General features: G+C 49.0%; 2 protein-coding genes across 19 annotated transcripts in view; one reads left to right on the top strand and one right to left on the bottom strand.

Moving 5' to 3' along the window:
* LOC309632885 (uncharacterized protein) overlaps positions 1 to 10175 on the bottom strand; it is a 197649-nt gene extending 187474 nt beyond the window's left edge. For 11 of the 12 annotated variants that reach the window (XR_014247113.1, XR_014247114.1, XR_014247115.1 and 8 more), the window contains exon 1: positions 10082 to 10175. Coding sequence is in view for 1 of the 12 variants with exons in the window: in XM_082400876.1 (XP_082257002.1) it covers positions 10082 to 10108 (27 nt within the window). In the remaining 11 variants the exon portion in view is untranslated. The remainder of the gene's footprint in view (positions 1 to 10081) is intronic. The other variant, XM_082400876.1, reaches the window with a different exon arrangement.
* Positions 10060 to 15452, top strand: part of PROX1 (prospero homeobox 1) — a 53204-nt gene continuing 47811 nt past the window's right edge. For 3 of the 7 annotated variants that reach the window (XM_082399874.1, XM_082399880.1, XM_082399881.1), the window contains exon 1: positions 10060 to 10198. The gene's annotated coding sequence lies outside the window, so the exon portion shown is untranslated. Of the gene's footprint in view, positions 10199 to 10333; positions 10440 to 10935; positions 11034 to 11179; positions 11274 to 13606; positions 13714 to 15452 lie in introns of those variants that run through there. The other 4 variants (XM_082399875.1, XM_082399878.1, XM_082399876.1 and 1 more) reach the window with 4 other exon arrangements.

Below are 15452 nucleotides of genomic sequence, written 5' to 3' on the forward strand. Positions count from 1 at the left end.
AAGATTTCCAATGACAAGTTGTCACATTAGTTTAGTGAAACTGAAGCAGTACTTATCCCCTTTCCTGTGCTTAATCTCTCCCTGCGTGCCACAGAAACATGCTACCACGTTTAATAGGATTAGTTTCATTCACTTTCTCCCTCCACCCCTTTTTATTTTTTACAATTCTATTTTCAGCAATACAGGGATCCTTGAATTCGACTTCCTGCGGTGCACAGCAAAACCTGGCATGCATGGTTTTTACCCTTTAAAGACTTTATTTGAATCTGAAAAATGTAATTTGACTATTTTGTACCCCCTCCCCCAAATGAATTACTTTGTCCTCCTGGAAATCTCCATAACTTGGAGGGTGGGGGAGGGAGTGTTGATGGTAAAAGGGTCAAGAGAGAACCTGGGCTATGAAGAAGCTGACAAAGCCCCATCCCCGCAGAGGCCGTGTGCCCTAGGAGGAATTGTTCCGGCTCTGAAGGCAGGCAAACCTGTGTTCCGATTCTGACGGCTACTTACCGGCTTTGTGGCCTTAAGCAGGTGGTGAAAGCTTCCCTGTCTCCGTTTACTCATCCATACAATACAGCAGGGATAATTCTCATCAGGGCTGTTGGGAGAACTACACCTAATGTACTTATTTCTTCACTGCTAAGGTTCACTTTTTCTCATATTTTATTATGTTCCTGAAATCAATATGTCCTACAATCGATTGTGCATTTAAGGTCATTATGTTTTCCTTTTCTCCCAAAGGGCACATTTAAATGGATGGTGTGTCTTAGAGTCTATGGCATTTTAGAAGAAAATGGAAGTGCTGGACATAAAGCATCTGGCGCAGTTCTGAGGTAGGAAGTGCTCAGAAGATGCTAGAATTATCTATCACTGCTCATCACTATGCCTATGCCCCTCCCTCCCATATTCTCGCAGAAAGACCACTTTGGAACACGGAGAGAAGGAGGTGTTGACACTTTTGTCCCTCACCCAGATTCCTTTAGACTCCTGCTCCGAATCGAGGTTTCAGAAACCTGGCTAAATCGAACACATCATAACTGTCCCTCCGTGTTGGATAAGAACCAAAATCGTCCGGTCCACTCGCTCTCTCAACAGGGTCACCAACTGCCACGCTCAGCAGTGTCTTGCAAACAGTAATTATCTTCTTTGAACCCACTTTGGGTTTCGCAGCCCCTCCTGCCCTCTCCCCCCAGGCACCACCCCCGAAGATTAGCATTGAGACCCCCGAAGATTAGGTGAACTCCGCCTGCCCCGGGAGGGAAAAGGATGGGGACTCGGGGACCTGGAGGAGTGAGGGAGCCACCCTGGGGCCTAGGATGGGGATGGAGGGGAGGTGGAGCTGGACGGAAGGAGGAAGCTGGCTGCCCGAAGCCCGTGCGGGGCGCTGGGGGGACCCCCCAGTCGGAGCCGGAGCGCGGGGAGCCGCGGGTGGGGGACGCACGGTGAGACCCCTCCGGATCGGGAACGCGCACCAACAGCGCCGCGCACGGGATAGCCCGGGCTGCCCGCCCCCGAGAGGCGGCTGCCGGGAGGGGGGCTGCCCGAGGCCTTCCGCCGACCGGGATCAGCGGGTGACCCAGAGCATTCCAGAGCCTCGCCAGACTGGCAGGAGGCGCCCTTCCCGCGAGCCCGAGCAAGGGTCCGATTTAGCCTCCAGCCTCGCCTTCGCTCCCGCCTTCTACTCCGTCCCTCGAACCACACTTCACACCCCTTCCGCCACCCCACCCCCCAGCCTCCTCGCCCACCCCCGACCTCCTGCACCCCCCATCCCCTCCAGTTATCCGCTTTGGCCCTCGCACTCCCAACCCCACCTCTCCCCCAAACTCCACTCCCTCAGCCCCACTGCCAGCTACCCACCCCGCCTTACCTTGTGCAGGACCCCTAGTCCCCACCTCCACCCACCTCACCTATAATCTCCCCTCACCCCTACCCGGCACCCTCCTACACGCCCCCCTCCCACCCCCCTTCTCCCACCCCCCCACCCCACCCTGCTCCTCCACATCTTCCTCTCAGCCTCTGCCCCTGTCCTCCTCCCCTACAAGAATAGGCAAAAGTACTCCTTCCACCACGACCACCACCAGGAGGGTGCTTGGGAGTAAGGAACCAGAAGCTGATACCTGTCTCCCTACAGCCTGGCTCCAGATGTGTGCTTCTCTGTGGTTGTTGAGGGCCTTCGTTTTGTCCCCTAGAGTCACAGACACAGCCCTCTCTCACCCCCAGTAGTCACAGAGCAGGAATCTTCCACACTGGCCCAAAGATATCCACAAACGCTGGAAGGACAGGCATGTAGGGATCAAGCTTGGGCTTTCCCTCATGCAGAGAGTAAAGGGTGCCCACTCCCAGCCCCTGAGCTCACTCACTAGGGGCTGGGCCCTCGGGTGCCCCAAGTGGGAAATCTCTTCCTTAACCCAGGAATAGGCAGTGATTACTAATCTCAAGCCTTCTGAGGATACCAGCAAAACACCTTCCTTGAGATGTTTAATTAGCCACTCACAGCCATCTCCAGTTCTAAAATTGTCAGCCTTCTTGATCTGTTCTCTGCTGGTTATGCCCATTCCATTCCTCTGGCTTTCTTCCCCTCATCCTGCTGCAGAGTCACAGCCAGCGATGGCCCCTTCCCGCCTATCTTTCTTTCCCTTCTTTCTTTCCCTTCTCACAGCTGTCTTTGGCTGGGCTCTCCCTTAATTACCTTGGGGTGTGTTCCTATTCATTGGATCGAACATAATTTTAAGAAGGGTTGTATTTTACATGACAGATTTGGGGGACTTGTTCATTCACACATGTAAAAACATATGGTAGATGATATACACTTGTTTTAGTTTACCTAGGAATGTTGCCCTTTTTTGCCTTCTTGTTGTTCCCTCTTTGAATAGAACTTTTTGTCCTGTGGTTTTGTTGGTGGGACAGGCAGCTTCTGTAGGAAAGGTCTGCCATCTATAAAGCAGGGAAGGTGAAAGAAAGAAAGAAAAGAAAGAAAGAAAGAAAGGAAGGAAGGAAAAGAGAGGGAGGGAGGAAGGAAGGAAGAAAGAAAGAAAGAGAGAAAGAAAGAAAGGAGGAAGGAAGGAAAGGAAGAAAGAAAGGAAGAAAGGAAGGAAGGAAAAGGGAGGGAGGGAGGAAGGAAGGAGGGAAGAAAGAAAGGAAGGAAGGAAGGAAAAGAGAGGGAGGGAGGAAGGAAGAAAGAAAGAGAAAGAAAGGAGGAAGGAAGGAAAGGAAGAAAGAAAGGAAGAAAGGAAGAAAGGAAGGAAGGAAGGAAAAGAGAGGGAGGGAGGATGGAAGGAAGGAAGGAAGAAAGAAAGAAAGAAAAAGAAAGAAGAAAGAAAGGAAGAAAGAGAAAGAAAGAGAGAGAAAGAAAGAGAAAGAAAGAAAGATGGATTTCACATCGGTAAATGCCTCCTGTCTGCCAGTGGGACTGATGGACAGTTCTAAGTCCAAGAGCACCGGGCCTAGCTTCCAAACATACACCAATGCTATTTTTTATGGCTTAAAAGGTGAGAGGTGAGCATATAAAGTGTCCAAAGTAGCAAGTATGCATAAGCTAAAATGTGCATACACATACACATCAAATGACAGTCCACTTAGCTTCGCCAAAATATTGGGTGGGAGAGGGCTCTGTGCAGGAGGAGTACAGGTGAGCGCAAGTGTGAAGAACACACATTTGTAGACCAAATAGGTTCCATTTTTATTGAGCACCAGTCATGTGCTGAACAATATTACTTATGTAAAACCCTCTACAATTAGGAGTTGGATACTATCCCCATTTAACAGATAAAAAGAACTGAGGCTCAGATAAAGTGACACACCCACGGTCACAGAGGCAGCGACTGGCTGAGCAGTTAACTGGAAACACAGCATGACCCCCAGATTTCCACGTCCTCCTGCTGATTGCCTAGCTGGCAGGGGCCCAGAAATCTTTATTTTTGAACATCTTCCTTGGTGATTCCTGTTGACTAGCCCCGTCTTGGGAACCGCTCCTCCACCTCAAACCAGCCCGCTATCCCTGTCACCAGCCTTGCCTCTGAGCAGCCTTCTCCGCGTTGGATAAAGCATTTAAAACATATTTAAATAGCAATTTTGAAAAACTATGCAGCATATGGATTTTCCTTTTGATCTCAAAATGATGACAAACAGACACTTAGATACTTCATAAAAGAAATATTACCAGAAAAATTATAGAAATCTGGCTTTCAACTTTGTCTTGCTCTAATTTAAACAAAATGCAACTTTCCAGAGTCACTCTCTCTCCCCCCGAAGAAATCCAAACTGGGAGCTTCCTTCTCTTTTTCCCTGCGTGCGCCTGGCCTACACCTATTTATTTCTAACTCACTGGCGTCCTGAATAAAAGTCTTGTAAGATGGGCAGTAGGGATTACTTAAATCCTACCATCAAAGCCCCTGAAAAGAGCATCTCCTCCGAATTCACACCCTTGACTTAGAAGAAAAGGAAGCTGGGAGTAACGGCCAAATATCCTTAGACCGAAGAAATAAAGGGGGTGGGCAGAAGGGGAGGTCTCCAGCCCTCCAGAGGTCCCCGCCCCTCTCTGGGTCCCCGGCGGTGGCCCCAACCTCCCAGGTTAAGCGCGTCCACCGGCGCGCCGCCGCCTCGGCCCCGCAGCAACAGGCTGGCGGCGTGGGCAGGGGCGGCCGCGGGGCCGCGCGGCCCCGGAGGCGTCGGACGTTCCCAGCTACGCGGCGCGCGGGGAGCAGGTAGCTGCTCTCTGCGTCCGGCGTGTGCCCAGCTCGGGTCAGCGGGGCCGTGCGGAGGCCCCCGGGAAAGGCCCAGGCCGCGGGGTTGGCGCGGGGCGACCCACACTCCAAGGGGCACGCGGGAGGGAGGGGCGCGCCCTCCGCCCTCCGCCCTCAGCGCGGCGCCACGGCCGCCTCTTCTCGCGCGCGACGTCTCCGGGCCAGAGAGGCCGCGACACCTAGCGCGGGGCCGAGGCGAGGAAGGAAGGGCCGGGCGGGAGGAGGAGACCGGGAGGAAGCTGCAGGCGAGGAAGCCCCATTGCCGCCTTGGGGCCGGAGAGGAGACTCCCAGCGTTCCCTCCCGACCCGAAACTTTTCCAACACACGCAGGCGTGTGCCGCGCGAGTTTCGGCGGCCCCGAGTCGCCAGCGGGAAGGAGGCTCGTCAAACAAACCTGTCCCCGGGCACGCACGCGGAGGTACACAGGCACACGGGGAGGGCCTGGGCCTCCGGGGAAGCTCTGAGGGCGTGCAGGCAGCGGGCGCCACCCGGCCCGAAAGGGGCTCCCCGCGCGTGGGAACCAGTGCTTAAAATCCTGCCGAAGCTCGGAAGTGTAGCGGTGCCCAGAGGCTCTGCGTAACTTTGCCCACTGCGCCCCCGCGTGCAGACGCGTCCCCTCACACGCACACCCTCACCCCACCCCATGCCCCCCGGCTGCAGCTCGAGACTGCCCTTGTATTTCAGGGACAGGGAAAGAGATGCTGATCCGCGCCGAAGAGGCAGGGTTGTAAATGGCGCGAATCCCACTCCCTAGCACCCCCAGATTCGGAGGGAGAGCGCCCCGTTCTCCCCGAAAGCGTCCCCTTCACTTCCCTGTGCCCTTGGCTTCTTCACTACTGTGGACTGAAGAGGATAAAGCACAAGCAGATCGATGTGTATTTTTTTCTGAAATCACGACCTCTCCAAATCCTAGCCCTCAAAGAGCCGGGTAGGGTTAGAGAAAGTCAAGTTATTTCGGGGGGTGGGGGGCGGGCAACGGCACCCCTCGGAAGGCGTGCGCGCGGCCTGGCGGGCGCCTCGCCGGGCTCAGCGCGGCCAGGCGGAGTGGCTGGATTATGTAAGTAACAGCCCTCCATGTGCTCACCACCATCTGTTAATATCTTGATATTGGAAAGTTCGGTGCCTGAGGCAGAGCCAGGGTTGGCGACGCAGAGCTCCCAGCCTACTCCTTTCTACTCCGGGGCAGGGAACGTACCTCTCTTTGATTGTTTTCGCCTTCTCCCATAAAATCAAGTAGTAGTGTGCCCCTTCAGTCACTGACAACCAACCCCCTCTAACCGCGGGAGTGTGTTTGTGGGAGAAGAGTGATTTTCTTCGAGGTCACTTTATTGTAAGGAATCCTTTCAATGAATTTTTTATTTTTATGACAATTCTAGGCTCCTTTAGGCTTTGTGGTGGGCCCTGATTTGGGGGTGGGGGCTTTATTATTTTAAAAATTACTTTTTTCTGCCAACACCCCTGACCCCACATTCTTGTAAGGGTTATATTTCAGCTTCTTTGGAGTGACTCGCTTCTGTTTACTTTGAAAGCTGTTGGTTAAACAAACATCACTCGGGAGGCTTCTAAGCAGTGGGGTTCCCAGGAGAGAAACTGTGCAGCTGCTACTTGCTACTGATCTCGTGGCATTTCACTTTCCCCCCCATTCAGAACAAATCCAGGTTGGGCTTGGCGTCACACTGGGCATAGGGACTGAGAGAGAGAGAGAGAGAACATGGCAGGCAGTTAGTCTGCCTCTAGACAGCCTGAAGCAGGCCGGCCTGCACCCTAGAGTTGGTTTTTATTTCTTTCTCTTCCTCTCTTCAGGGTGGTGGTGGTGGTGAGTGGTGGATGGTGCTGTGTGTGTGCCCAGGCTGGATCTCCAGCATCTTTCTCCTGAAATAAACATCCACGTTTGTCTCTCAACTGGTCTGGTTGAAATTCCCAGAATTGGTTTGCTTAAGATCTGCTGACGGTTGTTTGTAAGGTTTTAAATTACTTATATGCAGTCTTCTCTCCTACCCCCACCTACTGGCTTTAAGAAAGAACCCGGAGGGGTAAAATACACCGAGAAAATGTCAAGGCGAAGTGTGTTTAACCCAGAACCAGATGCATAAGTGATAAGTGCAAGAGTTTGACTAAGAACGCACAGATCACTCTTCAGATAAATCAGTAAATGTAGCTTGCACGGATGGGGTTTGTTGGAAGACCGGTCAGAACTTGTGTTAACTTTTAAGTTGTTGGGGTTGTGTTGGCATTGGGGCGGAGAAAGGGACTGACCCTCGGCTTGGCCGCTGGTTTCAGAGATGGAGCTAATATCTAGGCGACTTCTTGTCTCCGGGGCTGACTGATCGCTTCTCGCCTATCAGAAAACAAACCGGGAGTAGCCCGAGATAGGGGGCTCGGGCCTCACGCCTTGCTCCAGGGCGGCGCGAGACCCGGGAGAGCGCCGCAGCTCTGGCAAGAGAGGTTGCCAGGAGCCTGGCCTGTACGTCGCCTAGACATTAGGGCACAGGACCGGGCTCCGCGTACGCAGCTCGCGGAGCTGGGCTGTGGACCGAGCTCGCTCGTCCAGCGTCGCGCGCGCTATTTCAAAAAGCCGCTCTTGTGCCCAAATGCGGGCTGCGAACCTCCGCGGCAGAGCTGGCAAGCCGCGAGCCTCCGTCGCCGAGGCTGGGGGTGGGGGAGCTTTCCTGTTCGCCAAGCGGGTTACCCCGACTAAGACTGGGGCCTGCCTTCCCCTGGGAGTGATAAAGGACTTACTGGGGCTCGCAGGGAACTTTTCCCGCCGCCACTTCCCGGGCGTAGAGTGTGCTAAACGTGCACCCGAGCGCTAGGTGCAATTGACATAAACTTGTGGGCTAAAGTTCAAGCCGTTTCCTTCCAGAGTCTGAACCTTTTCTCCCTCCCAGCTTCCTTTCTTCCCCCTTCTCCCCCTCCTCCTTCCCTGCCCTCCTCCCTTTTAAATGTCAAACTGAGCAGATGGTTTTAAGGTGTGGAGGGCATGTATCCTTTACTCCTGCCAGTTTATTTGTGGGCTGGCGCTCACATGTACATACTGGGATACTTAAGGAAAATAATAGGACGAAAAAGAAGAAAGGAAGTAGCCTTGATTCATTCACAGAACCCACATTTCCCCGCTCAGTACACCCGCTTCCCTCGAAAGGACCCAACCAACAGAAGCATTATTCCGTCCTGTATGTAATGGGCACGTTGATAGATTATTTCTGTCCCCAGCCTAAATTGTCCCTTCTCAATTAGAACACTTGATACAGTAGCCGATCATTGGAAGTGTGAGTAGTGTGTTTGTGAGGGTCTGTGTTGTTTCCGTAATGGGGTGGGGGGGGGAGTGTCAGGAGGCGGCAAAAGGGGAGAAATGAAGGCTGGAGATGCTCAAGCAAGTCTTTTTTTTCTTATCCCCAACACCTAACCGGGCCGGCCTGATTTTTTTTTTTTTTTTCTTCTTCTTCTTCTTTTCAATGTTTGAGTCCCGTGCCAAAAGTTTCCTACAGGGTATGGACTCGAACATAGTACCATCACTATTCTTATTCAAAGATTTGACTTCACAGTTTGATGAATTTGAGGCTGAGATTGTAAGTGTCCTAGGAAAAGTGTGTGCGTGCGTGTGTTGCAGAAGATGGTGGTAATGATCGGCCAGTATACTTGTAACACACTTCACAAACACTCTGTTGTCACGACGCAACACGATTCAACCTTTGATCTGATTAAATTCGAGGGACACACGAAAAATACTTGTCCCCATCCTACCAAAAAATGAGTGTCTTATCCACTAGGTATGAATGTTTCTGCTTCGCAGCCCTTGCAAGTCCTAGCTTTTATAGGATCTTTAAGTCATAAGCGCAGTTGCTTTATTAAAAGCCGTTTACTGTGCCCGGTGAAAGAGACATTCTAGCTGCGGCTGGGCGCTTGCGCTTTAGCATTAGCAACTTTCAAATCCCAAGAAGCCCTTTTAGAGCCACGTTATCTAAAGAAGTCTTGCTGGTTATTTTTCGTCCAAGAAATGTCAAACCAAAGTGAATTTTCTATGGCTTGACTTAGAAGCCCGAAATTTAAGCGTTTGAAATTTCTTACCTAGTATACTTTAAAGTTTGTTACCCAGAGGTCAAAACTGTGTAAATCCTATTTGAAACCTCTCTCTTTAATCATTCTGGGGTGAGTGAGTTACTGAGCAGTAATCGCGTGGTAATGTTTGTAACATTTTTTTCCCCTAAAGGTTGCTGTACCTACAATCCAAATAAAGTTGTTAGAGGGAACCAAGGACAAATATTCTTCCTAACAGTTTTGACGGGAGATTGACTGGGATTCAGCCAATACTGGTCTTCTTATATCAGATGCAGCGGAGCCGGTGTGAAACCTCTGGCACCTATTATTTTAATCCCAAACCTACCTGTATTTTCTTGTCCACCTCTCCTTTAAAAGGAAGCAAGGGTGACATGTATTCCTGATACTAGCTATGATCATTTAAAAAGTGGAAAGTTTTGAGGATCCTCACTCCCTCCTCTTAGACCACCCCACCCCTAAAACCTCCACTTTTTCTCCAGTATACTTTTCTGTGCCTTCCTCCACCCCTGTCCAAGGAGCGCTCACTCGCTCTGCCGCTCAGCGAACTCGATCAGCTGTATCTGGGAAACGAAGGGGGGGGGGGGGAAAAAGACCTGCGTCCTGGAAGAACGAGCGGCGCTCGCGCGGTCGCCGGCTTTGCACAGCGCCCGCAGATGGCTCGCTCCGGCCCGGGCGCGGCGATCCGGTCGCCCCCAAGCAGTGGCTGCGCGCGGGTGAGGGGGGGTGGGGGCGGGGATGGAGGCGGGGGAGGGGAGCGCGGGGCCCCTCTCCCCTCCTCTCCTCCCAGCCCCTCACCCCCACCCCTTTTATATTTTTTTTCCTCCCAAGTTCTCTTGCCTCGCTATCCCCCCTTGAATCCGAAGGCGCCTCGCGATTGGGTGCTGGGGCCGGGTACGTCAGTCAGACTGTGACGTGCAGTCTTCCTGTTTCCTTCAGCTGTGTCTTAAAGTAAATCTTGTTGTGGAGCGGAGCCCTCAGCTGAGGGAGCGCTCTGAAATAATACACCATTGCAGCCGGGGAAAGCAGAGCGGCGCAAAAGAGCTCTCGCCGGGTCCGCCTGCTCCCTCTCCGCTTCGCCCCTCTTCTCTCCTCTCCTCTCTCCCCTCTTCTACTCTCTTCTCTCCTCTCCTATTCTCCTCTCTCCTCCTCTCGCCTCTTCTCTTCCCCTCTCTCCTCTCTTCTTGTCTTCCCTCCTCTCCTCCTCTCCTCTCCCTGCCCACCCTCTCCTCTCTCTCCCCTCCTTCTCCCCGTCGGCCCGCTCGCGCGCTCCCGCACGGACTCACCGTCCCTTGTCCAATTATCATATTCATCACCCGCAAGATCTCACCGTGCGTGTGCGCGCGCGTGTTTTCCTCTCTCCGCCTGCAAAAAAGGCTCGGTCCCACTGCTCTCTGCACCGAGTAAGTATCTTCTCCCCCTCGCGAGTCCCCTCCCCTTTTCCAGAATCACTTGTACCGGCTTGTTCTTGAATGAGAAGAAAAGAAAAGAGACTCCCATTACTCATACTCGTGTAAACATCTTTCCACCCTCCCCAGGAGAAAATGGTGTTCTTTAAATGAATCATAATAAAATAGTGTCTAAACAGTTTCTAAGCAGAAGCCTCAGTGGAACTCAGCGCTCCGCTCCTCCCAGTTCCTACGAGTAAGTGATCCGCTTGGCTTTTCTTTCTTTCTCTTTCCTGCTGGTGGCTGGGGGGTGGTGTTGGCGAGGGGGGGGGGAGGCTGATAGTGCTGGACTTGTCGCTGATCTTGTCACCTTTTGTGTACTGTTTCTGGAGGGTGAGGAGGCTTTCCCTTCCTTTCCTTCTTTCTCTTGCCCTCTCTTCTCAGGAGAGAGGACCGCGAGGGGGACCGGGTCGCTTTTTGTTCCTCTGGATCCCCGCTCTCCTCCCAGCCTCATCCTTCCCATCTCCCCCGGTGAAAACTCCTGGGCTAGTCCCCACGTCCTTGCTCTTTGTCCTGTTTATTATAGCTGCCTTTCTTCCAGGATCTTCCAATTTGCTTGTCATTTGCATACCTTTCACTTCTCCTTTTTAACCCCAGCAGAGGGCCAGGGAGTAGGGAGGAAGGGAGAGGGAGGAGGGGGGGGGGGCGCTCTGTTACTTTCCTCTCAAAACGCTGTCGAAGCCGAAATGTTGAAATCAGGGTTGGAGCAATGGAGAGATGGTCCTGGGAAACGAGCACGGCGCCCCTCCCCTGTGCTCCCAGGACCCAGGGCTAGGTCAAGTTGAGTTGGGTAAGGTGGCACAGGGAGCCTCAGGGGTCCTGTGGTGGGAGGACTGGGGCCCAAGCGCGGCGGGAGGATGGAAGGATCGAGGTCCGGGTGGGGGTAGAGGATGCTCTTGGGCAGCGGATGTGCTCGCAGTCATCGCTGGCAGTCGACGTGGTTGGGCTGCTTCGATCTGATCTTGGTTCGTCTGGGTGGTACCTGCAATTTTGCCCCACTTCGGAGGACTGGAGAGGGAGGAGTGAAGAGGTGAGAGTGATTGTTACTGGGAAGAATAGTGAGGGGGTGGGAAGAGCTGCTATCTTGCCTGAACAGGCAAGGAGGGGGACGACGGGGGCAAGTTGGGGGGAGACATTACCCAAAGCCCAGTTTAGCAAATTGTTGGTTCTTCTGCTGTGCCCGCCGCTTACTCCTCCTGCTAAAACTGAACGTAGGTGGAGGGTATGGATTGGAGGGGCGAGGTGAGGGGGGCGGGGGGGCGGGAGGGAGGTAAAGGGGGAGTAGCTTTGGAGAGAGACTCACAGGTCTCCCGCCACTTCTCAGCTTTTTTTCGGAAGTTGAGAGTCCTCCAGGCTGGCCGAGAGAAGAACTGGGAGGAGGGGTTGAGCGACAGTCTTAAATAGCCCAAGGAGGCAGGTTGGAGTGTGAAACTTCTGTTCTTGGCAATCCAGAACCCACTCCGCCTGGGGGGAAGGCTGGGAACTCACCTGCTTGTTTTTATTTTTCCCAGAAGGTCTGTGTTGTCTCCTTGAGCTTATAATAACAGTGCAAGCACAGGGTGGCCTGCTCTCAAAGTCAAGGCTAGAAGTCTCTTCTTTTTTTCTCACCCCCCACCCCTTCTCTCCCATCTATAACCTCCTTTACAAAAAAAAAAAAAAAAATTATAATAATGTCCTTTCCTGGATTAGGTAGACAAAGGTCTATTAGCCGAGAGCTGCGCCATGGGCAGGGCCTGACAGGTGTGTTATGTCAAGAAAGACAGGTGCAAATTTCCTCTGTGTCTGTGTGTGTCTGTACAGTTCCAGACCTCAGGGTGTGCTCCAGGGTTGCAGAGGTTTATGGGTTTATGGTTGCCTTGGTTAATAGGATTGTCCAGGCTAATGGGAACTGCGCTGTTGTTATGTTTTGAGCCCTGCCATGTGAGTTCTTTGGTTGGGGGTGGAGGACAAGTTGGTATGTGTTTGTTTATTTTTCTTAAGGATGTTGGCAGGCTGCTGCTGAGGCTGTGTCTCGGGCTCCTGTCTGCCAGGCAGCTGAAAGTAGCCCCACTTCAGGCAGCAGGTGGAGGGAGATTGACTTTCCCTTTGCTTCCCTCTGGTTTACGCCTATTTCCCAGGTCTTTGGGGGCATTCGGGGGGAGTAGTGAGAGCGTCGTGTGTGTGTGTGTGTGTGTGTGTGTGTGTGTATGTTTTGGACCTCCATGGGTGTTGTGTGTAACTGCCAAGAATACCAAAGTCAGTTTGAAAGTGTTATGTTTTTAAAGCTTATCTTCTTTAGGGTGCTTTCTCCCTGCCCAGAAGGAATAGGTATGTGCATAAACTCTTTCAGGTCGTATGTTAAATACTCTCATAAAGTAGAATGAGCCTGTCATTGTACCAGACATGTGCCAGATGTCCTAGTTATTACTTTGATGGAGAAGGAAAATCTCAAGTATGTGAGAGGTAACTGTGCTTTTCTATTTGATGCAAGATGTAGGCAGTCAGTTCTCTGAAGTTTCTTGCAAGAACTTCTGAGCATTTTCCAAATGAAATGGGCTGTGGCTGGTGAAGAAGAAAAAGGGGAGTAATTTGGTTAACCTGTCTATGCGCTACAACATGGACCTGTTTCTGCAATAGTAAAATAGATGAAAGTAAGGACTGTGGCTTCATGTGTGACGGAAGCTATTGAGCATTCAGTGTAAGCACTGTATATGGATTCTCAAAATCTGACCTTTTAATTTTTTTTCTTTAAACAGGCTACTTCTTGAGTTGCATAGAAATAGATTAGATGGTGAATGGTTTTTGTTGGTTGGTTTGGTGGCTTGGGTGATCATCCTTGTTTCATGAAAATGAGATAATATGTGTCATTTATTCTTTTGACTTAAACATCCAAGTTCCTCCTAATACTTTCTTTGGATGCTTTTGAAGTTCTTTCATAACTAAAATGTCATCTATGGATATGTCATTTGCTTTATTTTTAATAAGGGTTATCTGTGCTTGGCACTTATTGATATTTTTATGTGTCCATTATGCAGAATTCTATTTAGTTTAATCACCAAGACCTTGTGGGGAAAAAGTCATGCATACCTAACATGCATCTTTGTTCTCACTTTATTCATTCCCTTGCATCTTTCCTCTATAAGTAGCACTTACAATCTTAAAACATAACCTAGCTGCCAGGCGTACTCTTTATTTGTTTGAAGTGAAATAGGCCTTTTTTCATGAATTTCTTAGAGGCATTGTTTTGCATTTGCAACTGTAAATATAAGGAATATTTAGGTTCAAGATTAACAAAAGATTATAAAATGTTACTGATTTTATAATATGAAGATGGATTGTGCATGATATATTATTACTGGGTTCTAATTAAGTATCTATATAAATTGGAAAGGACATATACATAAGGAATTTCTAAAACCTTATTGCCTGGTGTATTCGAAAGCTTCAAAGAACATTTAGAGAATTTCAATTCTCTTCAGAAAAAAATAAATGTAAGTGTTTCTTCTTGAAGTTATTTCTCACTCTCTTTTATTTACTAATTTGGTGAATTATTACTTTTTAATATTTTAGGCATGTCTCAGAAAATATTCTGTGTTCATCTTGCAGGTGAAAAATGTATGAAATTTTTGATAGAATGGAGGAATTTAAGATAAAATGGTTCTGATTTGAGATCTCTATTATCATAGGAAAATTTAAGCCTGATATAAGATTTTGACAATACAATGTTAGTTAATTTAAGTATTAACTAATGTCAAGTGGGTTCTTCACAATAAACATCAAAGGCTTTCTTAGCCTGATAGTGAGTAGAAACATCTCCAAAGGAAAAGTTGCTAATTAGCAGAAATGAACTCTTAAATACAGTGAAGGGGACAGCTTGGTAAGGGGCAGGGGTGAGGGAGTACCTAAATCAAATCATCTGATTTTCCCCCTTCAATTACTGATTTCCAGATGGATTTACCAGGTTCTTTGTTAGTGTTATTCCACTTGCAGTTTCATAACCGGCTTGACCCAAGTAGATCAGAGGCCCACTCAAAGGTTGTTTTCTAAAAGAAGTAAAGTGTAGGCTTGAGCAATTTCTTCAAATCATTTTATCAACAAAGACAGATAGTCTAAATAATCCAAGCAGGAAACCATGCCAACCTTACCCTTCCCCTTCTCATGAAAGATTTGACTGAACTATTTGAGTAATAATCATAGTGATCACTTCTTTGTCTAGAATCTGGACTCCAGATCGAGGCAGAAAAGTTGCATCCCCTTCCCCAAATAACTTCTTTATTAAAGCAGAACACTTCACCACTTTCTACTTCACACTGCAGTGTTCCTTTGAAATGCTTCCCTGAAAATTCTTTTCTACTAACGTTGTCATCAGCTTCCTTAGGATTCTCCATGTTAAATTATCTGACATTCTTCAGATAATTCAGATTTTAATGAAGAATCTTTGGGAGTAGTTAAACTCTGACTTGATCATAGTTGAACGTTCTTATCTTTTTCTGGGGGGAATCTGCTAATGTTAAGATACCCTTCGTATAGGAATTATTCAAGTGTTTATGTAGTTAGATGCCAAGTGGTACAACACAATATTTAATAATAAAAATATTCTATGTAGATTTTCATATCAATTACAGAGGAGTTTACAGGAATAGAATATGTGTATCCAATCGATAATACATTTGGGTTCAAATGCTACGTCAGTATTTTTCTGCATACTTGCTGATATTGATGTTCACCAGTGCTGGTCAAAAGGTTCATATTGCTGGGTTAAACTCAAAATTAATATAAAAATTAAAATATGAGAATCAATAATAATTGTAGTTGAAACATATGGCTTAGTACATATATTGAGAAATAAAGGAATTTTTAAAAATCTTAATGGACAGGATGATATCAGTGATAAATTAATTCCATAGCATTCTCTAAATTCTGAATTGGGAAATCATGGAAGCACCTTTGAAAATGTTTTCAAGTGATTTAATTTACATTATAGTCATTTAACAATGCATTTTCTTATGTGGCAAAATATTCATATATATATATATATATATCATCTTGGTTGTGAAACATGATGCTAATAAAGTACTACAGTCAACCAGTTATAATTATTTAATCTTGCCTATAGCCTTCATGGGTTATAATCCCAATGTGTATGACTACTATACCTTTATTTCTGAGTTTAGGTCAAAGCTATACATAGAGATCTATTTATTCACGCCTACTAATATCATGCCTTGTC

This window comes from Balaenoptera borealis (assembly GCF_965194805.1).
Source record: "Balaenoptera borealis genome assembly, chromosome: 1".
NCBI classification, from domain to species: Eukaryota; Metazoa; Chordata; class Mammalia; order Artiodactyla; family Balaenopteridae; genus Balaenoptera; species Balaenoptera borealis.